This window comes from Acipenser ruthenus, chromosome 1 (genome assembly GCF_902713425.1).
Source record: "Acipenser ruthenus chromosome 1, fAciRut3.2 maternal haplotype, whole genome shotgun sequence".
Lineage (NCBI taxonomy): Eukaryota > Metazoa > Chordata > Actinopteri > Acipenseriformes > Acipenseridae > Acipenser > Acipenser ruthenus.
The window spans coordinates 61,622,394-61,646,143 of NC_081189.1; the positions used below are offsets into that span (position 1 = coordinate 61,622,394).

A 23,750-nucleotide genomic window follows, 5' to 3' on the forward strand; every position below is an offset into this window, starting at 1 on the left:
AAACATTCTGTGTTTCACATTAGCGGGTTTACTGGCTTTCTTCCTATTCATACAAAATGCAGCATTCAGCTTTCTAAGCTGGTGCTTTGTGAGGACATTATAACTTGTCTTCAATGTATCTACATTTGTAACTCTGTGCCAACAAGTGGTGACAGTAATTACAAAACTTAGTAGCTATATCTGTTGTTCTTAAGGTTTTAAAAAAGCTCAGTGTTGTCTACAAATATAAAGCGCTATTCCTCATAAAACAATAAATACATATACATAGAGGGAGTGTTAATTCTGTCTCGTTGCAGGTGCTAATAGAGCTAAGGTACCATTGCTTGCTTTAGTCATAATTCATAAGAAAAGATGAATGTGACAGTAATTTTAAAACAACAAGTAAAACTACCTTTAAGCATAAACTACAAAATACTGTATTTTACTTTGGAGTTCATATATAGATATTGTAAAATTATGAAAAACATGTGTGATGTAGATACTGCTTTATAACATCTAGCTGTCATGACCCGAGTAAGGAGGAATACTGAGGTCTGGTCAGTGTTGAAGTTTAAAAGAAAAAAAAAAATTAAAGTTAGTAAAAATACATGCTATAACATTTTATAAATATGTATTTACATTTTGCATTTGCTCATGTCTTCTTCACGGAACTGTCTCATCTAATAAAGAAGCATATTATTGTAAAGAAAGTGTTGCTTTTATGATTTACAGACAAATTTCCTAGCTGCATAAAACTTTAAAAAAGCATCTCGAGCAGTAGCTCTCTACCCCGGTCTGCGGGAGCCCATCTGTCTTCTGGTTTTCGTTCCAACTGTACTCTCAATTCCTTTACTAAACCCTTAATTGAACTAATAATGTCCTTAATTGGGCCTTTTCAATTGTTTTCAGCTCTTACAACAGTTGGACATTTCAAGTTAACAGTAAAACCGTACAAGTAACGTGAAATCTTTTTAGGAGCTGAGAACAATTAAAAAGGTCTAAGCAAATTATTTGTTCAATTAAATGATTAGTTACATTATTGAGAGCACAGTTGGAATGAAAACCAAAAGACATGAGGATGGTTGAGAACCACTGGTCTAGAGTGACACTGGGCTCTATTTTAATTATCTAAACAAGGACTGGCCAAAGTTGTCCCTTCCAGTCCAGTTCTTAGTTCTGATCTGGTTCTAAATTGTTTAATTGAACCAAATGAATCCCCATCCACACCCTAAAGTAGTCGACTTGCTTCACTTTAACTGTTAAACCTGGTGTGGAATGGTCTTCCAGCACCGTGACAGACACACATAAATGTATCTACTTCAACATGGACGACTTTCCATCGTTTTATTATTAGTAATGTTAATATGGGTGTCAACAAATCTCCCCCTGAACTTTTAAATTATTAATATAGTAAAAGAGTCACATTATTTATAAAAAATTTTGGCTTAATAAACATATAACACTGGGGTTTCAATGTGAAAAATAAATTTAAAGTCATAACTCGACTGATTAAAGGTTTAGAGATAAAAAAAATTAAAAAAAAAAACAAATGCAAAACATATTAGTCTTTAATGGCAGTATATGCAATAATAAATGGGAACTTCCCTCTTACTGGAATTAGTTAATAGCATATCAACTAAGACAAGTTTTCTACAATTTAGTCTAATTATTGCAATTAGATTGTGGCCTTTTGTAGGTTTCATTAGGGAACAAAGAGTACTAAGCCTGTTATTACAGACAACTGGTGAGCGTAAACGCCAAGAAGTCTTTCCAACCCCCTAGACAGAAGAATATTGGCACAAGCTTGAAAAAATAAATAAAAAAAATAAATAAATAAAATTATATAATATTCTGTATATAGAAAGAAACACACAACTGACATATTTTGAATGCCTAGTGGAAATCCCCAGGAAAAAATAAAATCTTAAAACTGTACATCTGTTTATAAAATTCATTAACCAAACAGACTAAAATGTTGAGCAAAAAATGTGTGTTCTAGATGAAAGGCAAGCTTGCTCTTATTGTATTACTTGTATTGTAACACTTGAAATGTATTTGCTTACGATTGTAAGTCGCCCTGGATAAGGGCGTCTGCTAAGAAATAAAGAAATAAAAATAATAGAATACAGCTGAACCTCAGCGTTACGAACCCCTTGGGAGTGGAGGTTTCCGTAAGACTGAAATGTTCGTAACTCTGAAAACTGAATTTAATGGTTTTATTAAAACGTGGACACCTGCTATCTACACCCTCAATCTGGTGAATACAAGGATGCAGTACAGTAATACAATACTCTTTAAAACGTACTATAAATGGAAAAAAGGCTACTTAAGTTACCATTAAAAACATCGATTTAAACGTCCATGAAAACCTGGGTTAACGTAGTGCTTGTTTTAAACAAAATGCATTCATGCAGCTTGCCTCCTTTGGCTTGGGGGGGGGGGAAACAAAAAACAAAAAACAAAAAACACAACTGTGCTTTGTTTAAAACTAAAATGTTCCTAAAAGAAGCCTGTATTTGCTTTGAATTTTGCCTTCTCTGTGACCAGCATGCCGTTTTTAGGAGCGCCTATCTGGTTGCATTGCACTCATGGTTGAGTGCGTGCGTATTTCCAGTTGAAAGTGTGGTGTTCAGTAGACTGGTCAGTTTGTAACTTTGGTGTTTGTAACTCTGGGGTTGTACTGTACCTGGTTGTTCGTGACTTCTCCATGAATAGAAATGCCTTATTTTGTGTAATGCTTTTTCTTATATAAATCTTTTCCTCAAACATTATTTTCTGTATTCTTGCCAGGTTTAGGTGTGACATGTTTATGCTCGGACCAAAATAAAATTAGTTATTCTCAAATACACTTTAAAAAAAAAAATTATTAGTGAACAGTATATAATATTAATTTCTTCTGACATGATATTTAAAAAAAAAACATAATAATAATAATAATAATAATAATAATAATAATAATAATAATAATAATAATAATAATAATAATATGGCAGGTGGAAAAGGCACCAGACAGGGGGCAGTGAAATTCCACCCCATTGTTCCAGCTGCAGTGAATAATTCTGATTACATCTCGAGTTACTCTGATGAGCTGAGCCTTCTTTTCATGATTTGTAGTGCTTCAGTCTGAAGTGTTCTAGGGGTAAGACATGCACAAAAGCTTTCATTGGTCCCATCGCCACAACTCAAAACACATAGATTACACTTCTAGAGCAGACACAGCACCATGGTGATCCTGTTCCCCCTATGAACCACAGTGAAGGCTCCAGACACGCATATTTCATCATATCAATGTACATTACCCTTTTGTATTCAGAACTACAATTTTTACACAGTATATTTCTGTGGACATCAGTAATGAATATTTGTTGAAAGATTGTCCATTAGGAAAAGCCTTTTGAACTGTTCAAAAACCACAAACATGTTCTTTTTTTTTTTTTTAATAGATGTACGTGTACTTTAAGAAACTGTTTCCATAATGCAGTGATTAAAATGTACAGTGCACCTGCTCATTTTATTTAATAAAAGAAGTCTCACACCCAATATGCCATAACCAATTTCATTCACACAGTATATCCACCCTACTCAACCAAGCTTTCTGTGAACACAACAAAACGTAGTAATAAACAGTGACACATTATCTACAGGCCCTGAGTTTAGATTTTTCTCCCCAAATCAGGCAAACACCAAGAATAATCTTGCTCTATAAGTGCTTTTGTGCAACATTGTCTTTGTAAAGTTGGTATTTCTATTGGTTTATATTATACGGCTGAAATAATCCAAAATGGATATATTATTTGCCTCCAGTTAATATTTTCATATACTGTATCATTATCATACATAGCTAATATAGCTCCTGTTTGTCGTGATGAACACTGTTTCCATCAATACTACTGAACTGCTTCCAAGAAGCCCAGTGTTATCTTGGTGTAACAGCTGGGTTACTAAACACTCCAGAACTACGTGGCGATTGTAAAGACATGGAAGGAGATGAAGGGGATAGCTTTCGAGGACTGCTCAAGTCTCCGTTGTGTAACTTCCAAAGAAGTTCCTCATTTTCCATAGATAAACGTTTATTGACTTTTGATTCCTTTTCCAAAGATTCTTGTAGAACAGTCTGTTCAGTTGAAAGTTGCCTAGAATTACAAACAAACAAAAAAAAAAGTATTTAATTACATGCTGAAGGGATAATGACAACAAAACCTGATGGATAATGCACAGAAGCACCCTCTTTTGTTATACAATAAAACAATTGCATTGTCTGAATTTCTTTCATACATAACATCATAATGCACTTTACACAAGTTTTAAAACAAAGTTATTTGCTGCATCTTACCTTGACAGAGCTGCATGTCTATCCATTCTTGCTCTGAAGTCTTCATTTTCTTGCTGGACCTTCTTAAGACATTCATCTAACTTAATATTCTTTTCCACCTACAATTCAATTTAGACAAAGAATCTTAAGTTATTACATAATTAGGGTAACGAATAATGATAGCGGTTGTACTTATACTTATTAAATATCAGTATCAGTCGTACCTAGGGAACTATGCCGTCTTCAATATGTAGCCAGATATCAAAAAGGGGTCAGTTCACTACTAACCACTGAAATATTACACTTTCAGCTTGTTCAAAGAAAGAAATTAAAATACTAAATTATGAATTAAACTATTTCCTCATGAGTGGATCTTAGAACTGCCCTCCCCACCTCCCCTGGTGTCTCTGTTGTGCAGTCTTACTATGTTTTCCATTTGCATCAGTTTCTTATCCTGTTGATGTAACTGCTCGTTCTTCATATCCAAAACAACTTTCAGACTTTCCAGTTCCTGCTCCAGATATAGAGTGTGAGAATCCTTCTAAAACACAAACCAGAGGACCCAGTTAGGCTTTCATCTCTACACCCCACTTACAGTATCTTATCAATACCCTTTAGACATCCGTGACCACATTCCATCAAGCCAGGTTTTTTTTTTTTTTTTTTTTTTTTTTTTAAAAAACCCATCCAGGGCCAAAGCAGGCTCTAAATTATTTCACTGATGCCAGGACTTAAATTGAAGGATCAAGGATGTGTTTGGAACAAGGTTGGAGAACTACAGATTACTGTGCCAAGAGTCAGCCCCACCTCAAAATGATCATCAGTTGCCCATAACAGTCACTTGGTTAATAAGGCACTGTTGTGAGACTTGAAAAGCCTTCGGCATTAATTACCAGTTTGAGGTGTTCACATGACCATTGCAAGGAGTGTGCACACAACAATTACAATTCTTTGAATAAAAGAATTAAGCTTTCCTGATCTAAAGGCTTGCATCAAGCCAAACTCTAAAGTCTTTTTTTTCCAAGCAATATTAATATTAGTAATACAAATGATATATCTAATGGGATTATTTATGATCACATTTAAAAGCTTTATAATACAATAAAGAGTTTCATTCTTCGAGGACAGTGGTATTATAAGAATGTCATCACCTGATTCTTTTCACGAAGTGCTTTCCTTCTGTCTTCTTCAGCTTTCAGTTGCCCATTTAAAGAATTATTCAAAGAATTCAATTCACCAATCTTTTCCTGAAACAACCAATTGCCCTTCATGTTATTTTATAAAAGTGTGAAGACTACTACATTGTACAGAAACAGAAACGGACAAAAAAAATAGTACTACCATGACATACTTAAATAGTAAACTACTTTGTTTGGGAGACTAATCAGAAAAGCTGTTTACAGTGCCAAAGTGCAGACATATGTAGACATGGACTCCTATTTGACCTCACCCCCCACCCACACAACCTCAAACCATTCCTGCATTCCACAAGTAAAGTTCAAGCATTTTGGATATTAGCCTCTATATATTTTCATTTTTGGGAACTGGGACAGGCAGTATGGGAATTTAAAAATGAATTAAGGAGGCACTTCTCCTTAGGACCATGTTTATTCAGCTGTAAGATCTGCAACTGCTTTGCGGCTGGTTTCACTGCACTCAACCAAAAAACAAACAATCAATTATCAGCCACTATTTTTGAATAATACAACATCAATATACTCATTGCTGAGTTATCATGGCCAACATCATCCATAGCTGCATTAGAGATGGTATATTTTGCACCACTGCTCTCTTTAGAAGGTGGTGCTCCGCTCAGCAAGAACCACACTGCGATCTGCTGAAAAGAAATGGAAGAGAACCAAACTCTCTGCTGCCTTAGACCTCTACCGCTCTCCTCTCTCCTCTGCTAAATGTTCTTATTTCCAATCTATAATCCAAGCCTCCACCAACAACCCACGTAAACTATTCTCTACCTTCTCCTCCCTCCTAAACCCTCCCTCCCTCCTCTGATGACTTTGCCTTTCTTCTCTTCTAAAATCTCAGATATCCGCAAACTCTTTAACACCTCTCCCTCCCCCCCAACCCCTCACGCTCCAACCCCTACACCCACTGCATCCCCTACTAACTCACCCCCTTCTCCACCTTCTCTCCCCTCTCAGACTCTGACCTCTCCTCCCTGCTCCAGGGTCACAAACCCACCACGTGTGCCCTGGACCCCCTCCCCACTCACCTCTTTCAAGCTGCTGCTCCTGCTCTACTTCCCTTCATCTCCTCCCTTCTCAACACCTCTCTCCTTTCTGGTCTCTTTTCCTCTGCCTTCAAATAAGCCTCTATCACTCCCCTCCTCAAAAAACCTACCCTCGACCCAACCTCCCTCCAGAGCTACTGTCCTGTCTCCCTCCTACCCTTCCTCTCCAAAACCCTCGAGCAGGCTGTACACCGCCAGCTCTCTGTTTTCCTGTCCAACCACTCTCTGCTCGACCCTCTCCAATCTGGCTTCCGCTCTGCTCACTCCACTGAAACTGCCCTCCTGTCTGTCACTAACTCACTAAACTCTGCCTGTGCTGCCTCTCTCTCCTCTGTCCTAATTCTCCTCGACCTCTCTGCTGCCTTTGACACTGTTGATCACTCTATTCCACTATCCTCTCTCACTGACCTGGGAATCTCTGGCACTGCTCTGGCCTGGTTCTCCTCCTACCTCTCCAACCGCACTTACCAGGTAACCTGGCGTGGAGCAACCTCCACACCTCGCCCTCTCTCAACAGGAGTCCCCCAAGGGTCATTCTTGGGTCCTCTCCTGTTCTCTCTCTACACCCGCTCCCTGGGCCCCCTCATCGCATCGTACGGTTTCTCATACCATTTCTATGCTGATGATGCTCAGATTTTCCTCTCCTTCCCCACCTCCGACTCCACCATCCCCTCCCATATTTCTACCTGTCTGTCTGCTATCTCCTCCTGGATGCACTCGCATCACCTCAAACTCAACCACTCTAAATCTGACCTCTTCCACCTCCTCTGATCTCTCTATCTCCATTCCACTGGAATCTACCACACTCTCTCCCTCCTCCTCAGCTAAGAACCTAGGAGTCACCCTGGACCCCTGCCTTTCTTATCCCCAGCACATCTCCACTCTGGCACGCACTTGCCGATTCTTCCTGAGCAACATACGAAGAATCCGACCCTTCCTCACCAACTATGCCACCCAGCTCCTGGACTACTCCCGCCTAGACTACTGCAACTCCCTCCTGGCTGGCCTCCCTGCATCCGCCACCCGTCCTCTCCAGCTCATCCAGAACTCCGCTGCTTGCCTGGTGTTCTCTCTGCCTTGCTTCTCCCAAGCAACTCCACTGCTCCGCTCACTCCACTGGCTCGTGATCACCGCTCGCATCCAGTTCAAGACTTGTACTCGCCTACAGATGCCTTGACCAGACTGCACCCAGCTACCTCCAGACCCTCATCTTTCCCTACACCCCCATTCGACCTCTCCACTCCTCCTGCACTAGAAGACTGGCTGTACCTCCTCTACGCTCCCCTGCCTCCAGAGCCCGCTCCTTCTCCACCTTCACCCCGCAGTGGTGGAATGACCTTCTTACAGATGTCAGGACTGCCAAGTCCCTGACCACCTTCCAGCGCCTCCTCAAGACTCCCCTCTTCAGACAGCACCTGTAAAACTCCTCTTTTCCCTCTGGACACTCTTCCTTAAAGCGCTTTACTTGCTCTTATCTGCTCCCTATTTTACTGCATTTAATCCTGTACTTTAGAGTAGTGTAATCTGTCACAAGTGTTATTTAATCTGTAGTATTTTGTATTTAATTATATCCTGATGTAACTATCACTGACACTTATCTGCTCCGTTATTGAATCGTATTTTGTCATATACTTGTGCTTGCTAGAACCGTCATTGTCATTGTATTTTATCTTGCTCTTAATTGTATTAATACTTGTACTGTGATTCTTGAAATGTATTTGTGTTTACGACTGTAAATCGCCCTGGATAAGGGCGTCTGCTAAGAAATAAATAATAATAATAATAATAATAATAATAATAATAATAATAATAATAAATGAAACCATTTTTTATTTTGTCCCCTTTACTTAATTGTGTATTGTATGCCAATGTATAAAAAGCAGACCATGGTCCTCTACTTACTGATAATGATGCTTCCATTTCCTTAAATGATTCATTACGTGTCTTAATTTCCAATTCCTGAGATTTCTTAAGTTCTAAAAATAGACAGAAGACTAATCAACCAAGAAGACAATGATGTTTTACATTCTTATCCTGATTTATCTACTGTCTTAATGTTCACCCATTCATTTGATAATAAACTCAATGTAAGTGCCCTGGAGGGCATTTCACCATTACTGGGTAACAGGCCAGTCAGCACAAAAGCATGTAATGCTGCAATCATGTTACTGTATATTAAATACTGACATGTGTATCCGTGGTGTCCCTTTAGAACTTTTCTTCATTTTGCCTTTATTGTACACCTCTTCACCAGAAATAAGATATGGTTGACTGCACGGTCTGCTTAACTGTTACCCCTTGAAACGTACAGGTAGTGGACAAAAAAATGGAAACACCAATGTAAAGTCACTTAATAGGGCGTTGGGCCACTATGGTATCCCGCTCTGTGGAGTTCTCGGTGGACAGTTTTTGATGAAACTGGCTGCTCACGTTCCAGGTTGAAATTTGCAGTCAATTGATCTGCAGTTGTTCGCCTGTTTTGCCTTGCACTTTGAATTAATGCACGGATATCACAATCCTGGAGTATGCGCTTCCGCCCACTGTTGCCCTTTGCTGATGATGTCTTTCCCTCGGAGTTCCATGCCGACATCACCTTAGACACCGTTGCTTGTGAAACATCAGCAAGTTGAGCTGTCTTGGTCACTGAAGCTCCTGCCAAGCTCACCCCAACAATCACCCCTCTTTCAAAGTCACTGAGGTCTCCTCTTGCAGCCATGCTAGACATAATTATATGCAACCAGGCCTGTCCAGCATTTTTATACATGACCCTAAGCATGTTGGGATGTTATTTGCTTAATTAAAGCATGAGCCACACCTGTGTGGAAGCCCTTGCTTTCAATATACTTGGTGCCCTTCATTTCCCCAGGTGTTTCCATTTTTTTTGTCTACTACCTGTACATCAGTAGGAGATGCTTAATAAAATAATAATGCTCTAAATCTCTCCCAAAGAATGCTCCAAAACAATTTATAATTTACCTTCCAAACAAGTTTCATACTGCTGCTTCAACATTTCAATCTTCTCTGAATGGCTAGTTTCAAGTTTTTTCCTGAAAGCTTTGTGTTGGGAATCCAGATCATTAACCTGGAAAGACAAATGAGATGTTTTCAGATAAGTGTGTGCAAAAAAAAAAACACACACATTGTATCTTTGTGAGAAACCAGGGTGATGCTTGTGCACAGAGCAAAAAAAAATGTGGTCCACTGTCCAAACAGCAAAACACAGTACAAGGTTTGTGACAGTATTGCAGAGAAGTGCAGTATATTTTCTTTCAGAAGTGAATGCATTTGGATGGGATGGTGTGGAGGCACCATGTGTACAGATGGAGTATCTTCCCTTTGCCTTTGAAGAACTAAAACCAAAGCTTTTCTTCTGTTTGTCATAGATCTAGTAGTTCTTTTCACAACAGGTTTGTTAAACTTGACACTTAATTTAAATCCCCCTTAGGTCACTTCCATGTTTTAACATGACCTGTGAGGTTTACCTAAACTCGTGAACCAATACATTATTTATGTCAGCTTGCAGGTGTTACATCCACAATGGGTGTTTATCAGCAGGGTGACTTGTTTTTGCTTCTTGTCAGAACTTGCAAATTGTACTTTATACATGTTGCATGGCTGCTTCTGATCATTTACAGGTTTGTCTGTTTTTTTTTGTTTCTTTTTTCAGGTATGAAGATACTGGACGAATTAAAATAATAAAAGAGGTATCCTAGCTCCTTGAATAAAGATATAACTTGCAACAATTTTTTTTTCCCCCGATCAGTCAAGACCTATGGTTTCATTTGATTTAATCTCTTTCAGATACTGGGGTTTAACCCTAAAATGTGTTTATTTTGGAGAAATCAAATCAAAGTTTTCCAGGTTTAACCACAATACATCAGACACTAATAACTGGAAGTTGTTTAATTAGAAGATAGGAACCTTCACTAACACTTACAATATATGATGAAAACATGCTGCGATTGTTTTGTTTTTGCTTTTTTAAAGTCATGCCGAAGATGCACAAGCTGGCAATCCATTCACCATTTATCTTGCGATGGTTATGCATCTAAAATGACAAACCTGCTGCTGCAGTTGTGTTTTTAGTCTCTCTGCCTGTTCCTGGTAGGCCTCATGTACTTTCTCCCACTCCACTGAGTAGAAATTCTTGAGCTGCTCCTCCAGGTCTGCCAGCTCGCTCTGGTGCTGTTCCTGCACTTTCTGCAGTACAGCCTCAAACGCGTTCTGCAGCTCATCCTTCTCTCTCTGAAGCTTCTCACAAGAGGTGTTTGTGTTCACTAACAAACAGAAAAACACAATGTTATTTTGTCTTGAACAACAAATAATATAAAGTTTGTTGTCTGATGAAAACCAGTAAGATATTAATAGCGTACAACAGGCAGGACAGTGACAACACATACATACACACACAGAGCTTTGGCCAAAAGTTTTATCACCCAGAATTTTAGGATTGAGACATTAAATAAATAAATAAATAAATAAATAAATAAATAAATAAATAAATGTATTGACATAATTTGGATCTTTTGTTTATCATCATGCAATCAAAGAAACTACAAAATGATATTGCAAATGTCTACCAGAAGCCATAATAGTAGTACAGTATTTCATGCTAGCTTTCTAAAAGCCACATTTTTCTAGTACAGTTAAACGTTGCAAATCCGAATGCCTGGGGGGGACATACTTTCAGTTTGGAATTGTAGTCGTTCAGATTTGTGATTTTTAGTTCTTGCACCTTTCTATTCCCCCCCCCTCCCCCCCCCATTAAGCAGCAGTAGGGGTTAGGCCTCTGGACTCTTGACCAGAGGGTCGTGGGTTCAATCCCAGGTGGGGGACACTGCTACACTGCTGCTGTTGCCACTGCTGTGAGCAAGGTACTTTACATAGATTGCTCCAGTAAAAACCCAACTGTATAAATGGGTAATTGTATGTAAAAATAATGTGATATCTTGTAACAATTGTAAGTCACCCTGGATAAGGGCATCTGCTAATAAATAATAATAATAATAATAATAATAATAATAATAATAATGCTTGTACTGTATATTGGTATTTTCTACACAAAACACTAATTATTCAAGAATGAAAGTACAGTACTGCACATTTAAAACAACAATACAACTGAGTACATAGTACAGAAAAAAAGCAGGCTACTATCACTCTCAAAAGAAAAAACTAAAAAAGACTGCAGAAAACACCACTACAGCACATACCTCCATAACTAAGTTTTCACAGAAAGAATCAATTCCTGACGTGCCAACAGACAGTTGCTCTAGCTCCCGAACGTGACGTTCTTTAAAACACTTTAGCCAGCCTGTGCTTCCAGTAAAATTCTCAGCATCAAAATTGTGTTCGTTTCCATGTAGCTGTTCATAAAAAAAAATTCTTGCTTGTTCACAAAAGAATTACACCAGACAGTGGAGTGCCATGGGATTGTTCCTCCACAAACCAGGACCACATTGCATTATCCAAAGGTTTGTCATCTGCCGGTCGCAGTGATTTTAGTTTCATTGCATTCACCGAATCTACATTTTGCATAAATGCTTTTTTTAAAATGTCAGAAATTGTGCTTTTACCAATTCTGAAATCATCTGTGATCTTGCTTTGATTGTTACCATCAATTTGTTCAAGAATTGTCAATTTTTCTTTCACGGTTACCCAAATTCATTGTAATTTAAAACTTGTTTTTATGATACTGTATATTCAAATACTGTATGTTTCCTGGCACTGAACTAGCTTTACCTTTTGCAGTTAATATAGGTTTTACGACTATTATGAAGCAAAATTAGTTAATTCTTAGGGTAAATTTTTTTTTTTTTTTTTTAATTTAGTCGTTGCCAATTATTTTTTTATTATTTTCTCCCAATTTAGAATGGCCAATTATTTTTAGGCTCAGCTCACCGCTACCACCCCTGCGCTAACTCGTGAGGGCGAAGACGAACACACGCTGTCCTCTGAAACGTGTGGCATCAGCTGACCGCTTTTTTTTCCCCCACACTGCGGACTCACCATGCAGCCACCCAAGAGCTACAGCGTCGGAGGACAACGCAGCTCTCAGGCAGCTTACAGGCAAGCCCGCAGGCACCCGGCCAGACTACAGGGGTCGTTGGTGTGCGGTGAGCCGAGGACACCCTGACCGACCTAACCCTCCCTCCCCCCGGGCGGCGCTCGGCCAATTGAGTGCCACCCCCTGGAAGCTCCCGTCCTCGGTCGGCAAAGGAATAGCCTGGACTTGAACTCGCGACGTCCAGACTATAGGGCACATCCTGCACTCCACACAGAGCGCCTTTACTGGATGCGCCACTCGGGAGCCCCTGTGATGCAAACTTTTTGGCTACAGCTGTACATGTAAATGACAGAGGGAGACACGGTACAAACCTCAGTCTCAAAGCAAGAGCACCCTTTAAGTCCACATGTTTTTCCCCCATCTCTGCTTCAGGCAAACCTCACCCTACTCAGTCTTTAATCTTTTTTAAATAGAACCATGAACCTGTCATTGCCAAGACAATTTCCTGTACATATAAAGCGTTCCATCATTCTGCAATAGCTTAAAACATGTCAAACTTCTAAAAAACTTTTTGAAGAAAAATCTTTCCATTGTCTTTACTGTACATTTAGCAAATGATGGATTATAAAATTCTTTACAATTACACCCCCATATTTAGTACACCAGGCCTGTGGCCTCTAATAAGCCATTCCTGCATTGAAAACAGGTTCCTAAGATAAGGGTATTCACTACATGTTGGTCTTAGAAAATCAGTTTCTAGTACCATATTGTATAGTGGTCATTACCTTGTGGTATATGTATTTGAACATTAAATATCCAACTAACAGTAGCTCAGTCCGAAAAACCCAAATACCATTTAGTATAAGAAAGTCGATTTGGCTCAGTCTCATCAGTTATCAATCAAGATAGTCTACTTGCATACCAAAGTTCAATTTAAAAATAACTAGCCTTTACTGTTGTATTTATTAAAACTGATGTTTTAATAACAAATTAATAAATGTATGATGCACTCCTAGTTTGTAGATTTATCTTCTCACCAAGCAGCACAATATAATGCCTGTGACGGAACCAATGTCACTGATTTTGTCTTAAATATGTATAATATATCTTCCAGGATGTATATATTTCACGGACATATTGGATATGAGCAGATAAACTTAGTTACACATGTGTAGAATACAGTATACAGTCAACTCTCGATTATCCGTGGGCGGATTATCCTGTTTGCGGATTATCTGTTCCAGCAGAAAAAATGATATACATAACAGTACACATGTGGGTTAGGTCAATGTCAGTCACTCCGTGCCATTGTGAATGCAAACATGGCTGTGAGTAAACGTAAAACGTGTGGTTATGACGATTGAAAAAAAAATTAAAATAAATAATAAAAAAAATAAATAAATATGAAATACTTGAAGCTACAAAAAGGCAGCACTGTAAAACAACTTTCAGTTTTATATGGAATTGGTGAACAGATGGTTAGTGATTTAAAAAACAACAAGGAGTAGTTTGGCTTCGATCCGGTTGTCCAAGAGGAAATCAATGAGAAAGGCAATGTATGAGGATTTGGACACAGCAACATTGGAAAGGTTCAACCAGCAAAGAGTTGAAGGTACGCCAGTGTCTGGACTAATTTGTGCTAAACAAGTTTTTTTTTTTTGATGCACTGAGGATGGAAGGTGATTTCAATGCTTCCTCTGGATGGCTAACTTGGTTTAAACAAAATGACACGGCATCTGCAAGATCTGCATTCAAAGGGAAAAGTTAAGCGCAGATCAGTCAGCTGCTGATAACTTTCGTGAGGATTTCATAAAATTCATTGAAAAAGGGTTCCAACGAGAACAAATCTACAATGCCGACGAAACCGGACTCTTTTGGAAAAAGACCTTGGCATCTGAAGACGAACAACATGCCCCAGGCCATAAGTCTGGTAAAGAGGCTAAGACTTGTGTGTTGTGCAAAGGCAACCAGTTCACATAAACTTAAACCTTTGTGTAATTGGCAAAGTGAAAAAACCACACATTTAAAAGGAACTGAAGACTCTAATATGCCGGTGGATTATTTTAATCGGAAATCTCTGTGGATGGATCGGGACATTTTTAAAAGAATGGTGATAAGAAGTTTGTTCCACGGGTTTGAGAGCACCTGCGAAAAGGCTTGACAGAAAAGGCTGTCATGCTGCTGGATGCCCCTTCTCATCCTCACGAAAGTTTTCTCAAATCTTAAGATGGCAACATCATTGTAAAATATTTATCACCGAACGTGACTTCTGTGACACAGCCTATGGACCAGGGAGTGAATTATCAAATTGGACTGTTAGAAAAGCATGTTAATGAAGGAAATGAATTAAAAACATTTTTGGAAGAAGCTGACAGTTCTGGATGCAATTTATGAAGTGGCTAGAGTATGGAATGAAGTGAAACCAGTTATGATGATCAAATCATGGAGAAAGATATTGCCAGAGGAAAGCGATGACACAGAGATTGGAGAGGAAGAAATCTCAGCAGACAGCCTTGCAGAAATTGTGCAGAAAATAGAAGGTGAAAATGTTGATGTTGAAAATATTGAGTGGCTGAATAGCGATCGCGATGAAGCTGAATATCAACTGATGAAGACATTGTGAAGCGTGTCCAAGGACAGACCACGGAGACCAGTGAAAGTGAAGGGGGGGAGGGGGATAACCTGATTACACAGCATCGCATTTTTCACAGTACAGCCTTCACGTGTTGAAACTCTGCTTAATTGTGTTGAGCAGCAGGATGACGCATCCTTGAATGACAAACTATTTCTGAGAGTGCTACGGACAAATATTAGAAAAAAAGAAAGCCAGTCGACGAGACAAACAAGCATGACTGACTCCTTAAAAAAACAACTTTGAATGAGTTTTATTATGATTTGCATTATCAACTGTACTGTTGTATTTCTGTCATATTTAAATGACAGAGGCAATACACACAATTACACTCAGAAACCACCATCTGTTTTGACATCATGCACATTCATGAAAAAAACTAAAAAAACAAAATAACTGAAATGCCTTACATTCTTGGTTCTACTAACACCACATTTGTCATAACTGTGGTTTCTCACTGTAATATCAGTAGAAATACCAGACCATATCATTATATATGTAGCTGTTTCTGAATGGACTTTTATAAAAACAAAAAGGTGCAATGTTCCTAACTACCTCAATCAAAAACACATTTTTAAAGTAGTAAAATGGCGGCACTGTACTTGATTTATTTGTAGACTCCACAGAGAAGATAACTTCTACTACAGACTATTTGTATGGCAAAATAACAGTAAAATATGGCTGTTTAGTACCGACCAGTTGTGTCTGCTTTTCTTCTTCTGATAAGCTGCCCAGTTTAGTTCGGTCTACAATTGATTTTCCACACTGGATAGATTTTAAAGCTGCTGGCTCCAGTGATAAACTGTACAGCTGTTTACAACACTTCTCTGTCTGAAAATTTTGTAACAGGGTGGCAAGTGGGGCAGCTACAATGTTCATTTATCAAAATCCCCATTTCACAACCTTAAAGCTACAATATCCCATTTCAAAAGAAGAGGATACTGTTTTTCATTATAAAAAAAATATTTAAAAAAAAGGGCAAGAAATCAAAAGGAATGTCTCTGGCAAATACTGGTCGGAACTCAACCCCACCCCTTTTCTTAGAGCTGTCAAGGTTGGCGGATGACCATGTACTAGCTGGGAGATTTCAAATAGTTTAATTGTGTGTATGTGGGGGGGCAGGGGTATGCACTTCAAAATAGAGTACAATAGAGATAGTTATAGAGCAATTAAATAGTGCCAGTTTTGGAGTACTTCTTGGTTCGATATTGTTCTTTAAAGTTTTTAAACCCTTAAAAGCTTTAAAGTCCTCAGGAGTGATGACTGCATATGACCATCAAAATGGCCTCTCCCAGGTCCATGCCTATGATTCGTGTAGAAATGCCAAAAATATCTTGATTTTGGTGGTCTTTTAGTATACCTTTTAGTATATTCTTCTCCTGATGAACTGTAACTTGATTGAGACCATAGGCACCTAACCCATAGATCACAGGGGAGGCAAACTATAATTTTGCCCCTCCACTTTTTTTTGTTCAGTGTATACACACTATTATTCTATGTTTTGTTATGGTTTTGCCTTTAAACAGTTTAAAATGTAATAAAAAAGGGAAGTCATTCAGAAGACGCCACAAGTCCAACATTATTATTATTATTATTATTAAATAAACCACAGTAAAAATGCACCCTACACGTACATTGCTTTGACCCATAGTCCACTCTGCACTACTTACAACAACTAAGGTTAGCAGCAGGGTTGCCAGTTACGCTTGCAAATGTCCCTCTTTGCTTTTAGCACAATTTTGGGCACACTCACATAAAGAAACTGATGGTCTCCTAGGACATTTTGGGGGTCCCAATAAAGTACAATGTAGGCTTACCAGATTTTCATTGATGCCATAGCAACTCCAAAGCAGTTAAAATAACTGTATATAATAACACATTGAAAGTTAAACATCAGGTGTATTTATCAAAGAAAAGTAGGCCTAATAGCAGAACGGAAAGTAATACTACCACCACCTCCCCCCTTTTTGGTTCTGAATTACTGGCAAGTGTGACCAGAAATGGGGCATGGCTAGGGTTTTGCTTATTTTGGGCTTGATCTGAAGAACCAGGGCTGGGTTGCACCAGTTATGCATAAGTTCTTACTTAGTTTAGTTATAGCGGAAGTCTTTACTAACTTTGGTTTTACACATTACTAAATTTACACGGGTTGCACCAGGTATAGTTATAATGCAAGGCTTAGTTGTTACTTACATTTTACGCATACCTTCGGGTAGGTGTAAGCTGTTCGTAGAATCACATTCCAAGATGGCACGGCAACTGTTACTATGTGAGCTTATGTTTGAAGAGGATTGTGTTTGAAGTTTTCGGCAGCAGCTACTAAGCACTTAGTGAAGGCTTTACATGTTAACTTACGGACAAACTTACTCATAGCTGGTGCAACCTAGCCCAGGTTGTTATATTTGTGGTCAGAAATCTGGCAACTCTGGTTAGCAGCGGCGTGACTGCAACAGAAGATGCTGGGCAGTTTGGAGACTACACCAAATGTTTAATTAAATATAGGCTAGGTAGTTTTTTGTTTAGTTTGTTTTTATTCTCCATTAAATTATATTATATTCAGGATGGTTATGTATTTTTTTAAATAAGGAAGTTAGTAGGATCGGGTTGCTGTGGGCCATGAACAGTTTTAAGTTCAACAACAACTAAATAAAATGTTGTTATTAAGCACTGGTAATAATCTGAAGCAGTGGTATTTCAAAATAACAGAAGCCCATTTTTACATTAGTGAAGTAGGCTAAAATGTTTGTTTCCCTCCCCCCCATTAAAAACTTGGTTCTTTAATGAAATTCATTTTCAGGTTTCATGTTGAAATATCTGGTCTCAGTCTCAAAATGTTGGTCCTGACTACGTCACTGATCTTTTGTTGGCGATTTTAATACACACATCACTACTTCTATAAATTTAAGACGGCTATTTTTGAGAACCAAAAAATGGTTTAGAAAGTGCATCTTAAAGTCGAAGGAATATGGTAATTAAAATATGTTTGCTTATACTCTCCCCGTAGTTCTGCACGCTGTCAGCCCTTGTTAAGATATGCATAAATGTACCCGATCTGAAGCAAGTGTAAAACTTTACACTTAATTAAAATATTTTAAAACTAGCAAGAAATGACTGGTTGCACTAGCAACAGTTACATTATTATTTTAAGTTACTTTACTATGGCCAAACTTTGCCCTCCAACTCAAATGGACCACAATAGACGCAAGCACAAAGGCAAAGACACAATTTCTTAGAGGAATAAGCACATTTGAATGGTATAAAACAAGAAACAACTCTTGACTGGTCCTTCCTGCAACTAAGTTTATGTTGTTAAAGGTATACTGTTGAAATGGTTTTGTTAAGAAAAAAAAAGATTTGCATTTGCTTCAGTATTAAGTCATATATATATATATATATATATATATATATATATATATATATATATATATATATATATATATATAAGTTTGAGAAAAAGGAAAACTGCTGTGTACCAAAATGATCAATAAGAACAAAGAAAAAAGAAAAGGATATTTCAGGTACTTAAAAAGGTAGAATAATTGATTACAAATTAATTATCAGGAAGTTTCGGACTACAAGTACTTCATCGGCTGAATACAAAAAAACAGTGCTTTAAGAAGTTGATAAAAAACAAACAAGTAGTCTTTTGAACAAAATTCCAGAATGTTGATGTTGATGATGATGATGATGATGATGATGATGATGATGATGATGATGATGACCTCAGAATAGAATGTTCATTCCAAATGGCTCCAAAGTGCCTAGTTTGAAAATAAGTTCACATTCCTTTTGTTTCCTGACAGCATTAGTTCCATTATATATATGTGTGTGTGTGTGTGTGTGTGAAAGAAAAGGTTTTTTTTTTTTTTTTTTTTTTTTTTTTTTTTTTAAAAGATGTACACAAAAAGTTTAAAAACTCTAAATTTCGGGCAAAAGCCCTTCTTCAGCTGTTTAAAAAGAAAAGTAAACAGTGCAGTAAACTTGTTATTCAAGAATTGTAATTATACAAAAATTCTGTGGATGATGTCATGATTATTAGAATAGAATGTTCATTCCCAGAGGTTCCAAAGTTCCCAGTTTGAAGATAAACTTGTCTGTGATCATCACTGTTGAAGTGATGGGCTACTGGAAATGCACTGGTGTTGATGCCAATGCTTCTTGTGTTCAACAAACCGGTTTGCTAAACGCCTTTTAGTTTCCCCAATATACAATTTGTTGCATTTCTTGCAGATAATGCAGTAGACTATTCCTTTAGGAGGTACATGTAAAATGTTCATGAATGTTGAATGAAGATTTAATGCCTCTAATCTCTGTTTCAGGATGAATGTATTTACAGGTATTACATCGTGGTCTATTACATGGATATGTGCCTTTCAAAAGGTTCCCCAGAAGGATGAATAGCACTGTGTACCACATATTCTCTTATATTCTTGTCTCTTCTATATGATATCAAGGGGGGTGTCTTGAATAGGCGCTGTTGATGGGTCTTGTTGTAAAATTGTAACGTTTCTTTGTAGTAAACCAGCTCTTCTGATTATTTTGAATGGCCTTACTTGGGGAAAACTTGAAAATTGTCAAAACGGTCCTTGAAATGTGGTCCAAAATGGCTCAGAATGCATCCAAGAGTTGTAGAACCCCAGAACTTTGGAAGGCCTAGGTGGCCCCCAGCCAAAACATTGATTTTGCCCCAGGAGTTTCAATCAAAATGATCATTGGTCACTTTCCCCCCATGTAACTGTAACCACACAGAGGTATCTGTTGTACGCCAATCCATTTTCAACCTATATTTAACTTCATGTTTAGTTCTGGAAAAAAAGTCAAGCAAACCAAATAAGTATTTTTTTTTTGTAAGCAAAACACTGGCACCAAATGGTATTAAGGTTTTGGGGACTTTCCTGGAACTTAAGGCCAGTTTTCATAATACTATACACAAACAATTTCAAGATGAACACAGTTTATTCTGGTTGAACTAGAATGGTGAGTTTTTTTTTTGTTTTTTTTTTGTTATCTTCCTCAAAAGTTATCTTTTAAAGTATTTTCAATGCAAAAAACATGGTTTGTGGACATGCAAATACTATGCAATTTTCCAAATGTGTTCAGTCTGTTTCAGTCTAGTGCAAGTTATGGTGCAAAGTATGTTGTTTGATATTATATATGTTTGTAACTAGAGTAATATCACAACACGTATCCAATTGCGGTGGATCCAGAGTAAGGGTGGAGAAGTAAAAAGGTGGATAAATGAATCCTATTTTAAATACCATTATACAAAGCTGTTACAATTACCCTATTCACACAATTATTGTTTTGAGATTCAGCTTTTATTAGGGAGCTCCCCTAAAGATACAGGGTATTGTGACAGAGCAGCCATCTGCTGTGTGGGTGACAGGCTGGAGATCGAGACAGAGGCTGAAGTTGATACGCCCCGCAGGCAAACAGGATTTATTTACATATCAACACACTGAACAGCTCACGTGACACTACCAGCAATGGCAGCGCATGAAGCACATACAAAAACATTGGTAGGACCTACAATCTCTGAACTAATCTTCTCTCTTCAATAATAAACTAAAGTTGCTGAAGAGAAAATGATATCGCAAGACACTACCGGAAGCCATAATATTTCCTTTTTTTTTTTTTTTTTTTAATGCTGTTTACAATGCACACATTATCTAGACCAATGGTGTTGTCTCTTGGAGTCATCTATAGATCAGGTAAATGTGTTGTGCTTTGGTTGGCTGAAAGATGCATAGTTTCCTTCCAGAAATACCTGTTTTATGTACACTTGTGATGCCAAAAGAGAAGCCATTTAGTTTGTGAATATACCAGCACAGAGCTGATAAGTGGTTACCGACCTGTCTTATCAATGCATCTTATTTATCTTAAAATACCACCTGACATAGAAAGAGTGATACAAATAATCACATTTATGAAAATAAATTCTGGTTTTCAAAAGTAAGCTCCAGGGCCATTTGAGAAAAATGTGTTGTGTTCATTTAAATCATATGTTACAGATTGCAGAATTAGGAATTCCTGTACAGTACATGTAATTACAGGTCGTCACCTGCATATGAACACCCCCCAACATTACTCCTGCTTTTTTTCTTTTTTACTAGGCTATATTTAAAGCACTCATTTTCTTTTTTATCTGCCATAGCAGGCATCCCCAACAGATATTTTCAAATGTGTTTTTATATTTGTTTTTGTACTGGATTGTATTTAGCAGTTTCAAAACAAAGCTGCTATTCGAGAGTGTGAGTTTCAAGATTTTAAAAGTTCTGAACCACTGGATACTGCTGTCGGATACCTGGAACCAGGTTGTCTTGGAATATCCATGAGTTTATAATGTTCTTTAGAACATCAAGGTAGGACGGTTATAAAAAACAAAAAAAAAAAAAACTGAAAATTGATGTCTTTCTTTTTTAAATTTGCAATCTCTTGTTCAAAACAAAGCACTAAACACATTTAACTGTTCATTTGCCTTAAATAGGGATACATGCACAAACCTGGAAGAACCAGGTTTTGTCCAAACCAATGGACCATATTTCAAATGTAATAATAAAATTAGTGCAAGTTTAGCCTCTGCATGTACAAGAAAGATAGTTAAAGCTTCAGGAAGGGGTGATCTCCATAGCTGAGCCAACAATCATTTCAAAAGGAAGTGAAAAGAACAGTTCTTAAGGAAATGAGCTGGAGAATAAACAAAGCCAAATCCAAAAGATACTGCAAAAAGGAAATGAAGCCAATGTCCATTGTTGTATTCAACAAACTGCCAGCATGTCCACATGTGCAATACACATTTTTACAGAAACAAAATCACACCTCTTCCTCCAATTTTAAATGCAAACTGTCTTATAAAAGTACTGCAATGTTCTGTGTTGGAACAGACTGCTGCCTTACAGGATCCAGAAAGCCACAAGTGACAGGTCAGTTGTCATCAGTATCCATTATTGCAGATACCATAATTACAGGAAGAGGATTAGTCATTTGATATCTAAAAAGCAAGACATGCTGTATGGATACAAAGTGATTCTGGTGCATTGTATTAAGCACCAACACCCTCTTTTAAAAATACATTTTGACTGGTGAAGTAATGACAGATGATGTCATTGTACTGCTAGGTCAGGAGGAGGTACATGTTCTATCTTTCATTCTGCAAGCATGTGTACGAAGGTTACAGGTCTTATTACACTCACAGGCAAATTAAATCAGTGATAGTTTAAATAGCGACCCCTCCTTTGCGTAAACAGACATGGAACAGAGAATGTGACGCATAATGCAGAAATATTGCAGACTGCAAGTCTGATAAGAGTACTTTTTCAGTGATGGTTTCTCAGATATATGGCTTCACAAAAAAATTATGGAGGTTACTGTAATTATATTGCATGCATTTATATTTTATTTCTGTTCACAAACAGTTTAATGCTTCGTGTACACTACACCTCAAGCATTTGTCAGGTTTCAGTAACAGCCAGTGTCAGCCAAGCGGAGTTGTCTAGAATGAACTACTTTTTATTTTTAATAATCCAAATAATCTCTTATTGTGTTGATAAATCCGGATTAACTATGAAGAAATGAGTGTATGGGCATTTACGATTATAACAGTATGTTAATCAGGAATAACCTCTTGTCCCAGACAGATCGGCTGGCCACTGCTGAGCACTTAATGTGCTTTATTTTAAATGAAACCACAACGATTACCTGATCTTTAAATAGTGCGAATAAACTATCACACATGCTTTACTATAAGAATTCTTTGAGAGAACGCAACACATTCACGATTACATTCTTCTGCAGAGGTCCTTCTAGGGTAAGACACTAATGCCAGGAATTCTGAGAACAGGGGTCAAGCTTGCAGCCCCAAGGGAAATTCAAAGGCTAAGTGTTACAACAGACAGCAGAGGCATCACAAGAAGGATGCCACGGCCCTAAAGTACTGTGTTACATCTAGAAAGTGAAAGGTCTGCATATCAGAAATATAGTACATTTATAAGGAGCAACTATGCAGTGATAAAAATCAAGCACTAAAACAGTTCTACCATTGTTCTCTTGTCAATTTAACCGGCTTGTGACTGTTACATAAGTGAATTAAACAAATTAGATTTGTGGTATAAAATTCAACATCCTCTTACCATTAAAACTGTAACTGTTGACTTGCATTCAAGGCTGAAAATGCATTCAAGTATTTGAAATCTACAGTATTTAAAAATGTTTTTCCTTACCCAATTCCCTGTGCAGGTTAACAAGTTCCTGTGAGGACTCCTTGTGCTGCTGGAGGGCCTCCTCACGCTGTGAAAGGAAAAAATAGTTGGTTGCCAAGTAAATATTTTCTTTTTTTTTTTTTTTTTTTTTTTTTTTTTTTTAAATCTTCAAACAAGTGTTTGCCTGGACAAAAAGCATAGAACAGGAACATAACTTAAGCCAAGATATACAAAATATGTTAAGTGGAAATTACATATACACCACACCTAGAGAAAAGCATTTTTTTTCTGTTATCAATAAAGTAAATAACACTGGGCAAGGACATATTGCAAAAAAATGTTCAACTTCATAAAAACACCTCAGTTTTCTTAAC

At 37.7% G+C, this 23,750-nt stretch overlaps 1 protein-coding gene across 3 annotated transcripts in view; it reads right to left on the reverse strand.

Moving 5' to 3' along the window:
* Window positions 1-3,400: 3,400 nt before the first annotated feature.
* Window positions 3,401-23,750, reverse strand: part of LOC117421229 (microtubule-associated tumor suppressor 1 homolog A-like) — a 94,048-nt gene continuing 73,698 nt past the window's right edge. For all 3 annotated transcript variants that reach the window (XM_059027041.1, XM_059027049.1, XM_034035339.3), the window contains 8 exons: window positions 23,398-23,464; window positions 10,602-10,816; window positions 9,516-9,621; window positions 8,442-8,515; window positions 5,443-5,538; window positions 4,716-4,832; window positions 4,313-4,410; window positions 3,401-4,112 (listed from right to left, as the gene is read on the reverse strand). In XM_059027041.1, the coding sequence (XP_058883024.1) occupies window positions 3,896-4,112; window positions 4,313-4,410; window positions 4,716-4,832; window positions 5,443-5,538; window positions 8,442-8,515; window positions 9,516-9,621; window positions 10,602-10,816; window positions 23,398-23,464 (990 nt within the window). In that variant the 3' untranslated portion in view covers window positions 3,401-3,895. The remainder of the gene's footprint in view (window positions 4,113-4,312; window positions 4,411-4,715; window positions 4,833-5,442; window positions 5,539-8,441; window positions 8,516-9,515; window positions 9,622-10,601; window positions 10,817-23,397; window positions 23,465-23,750) is intronic.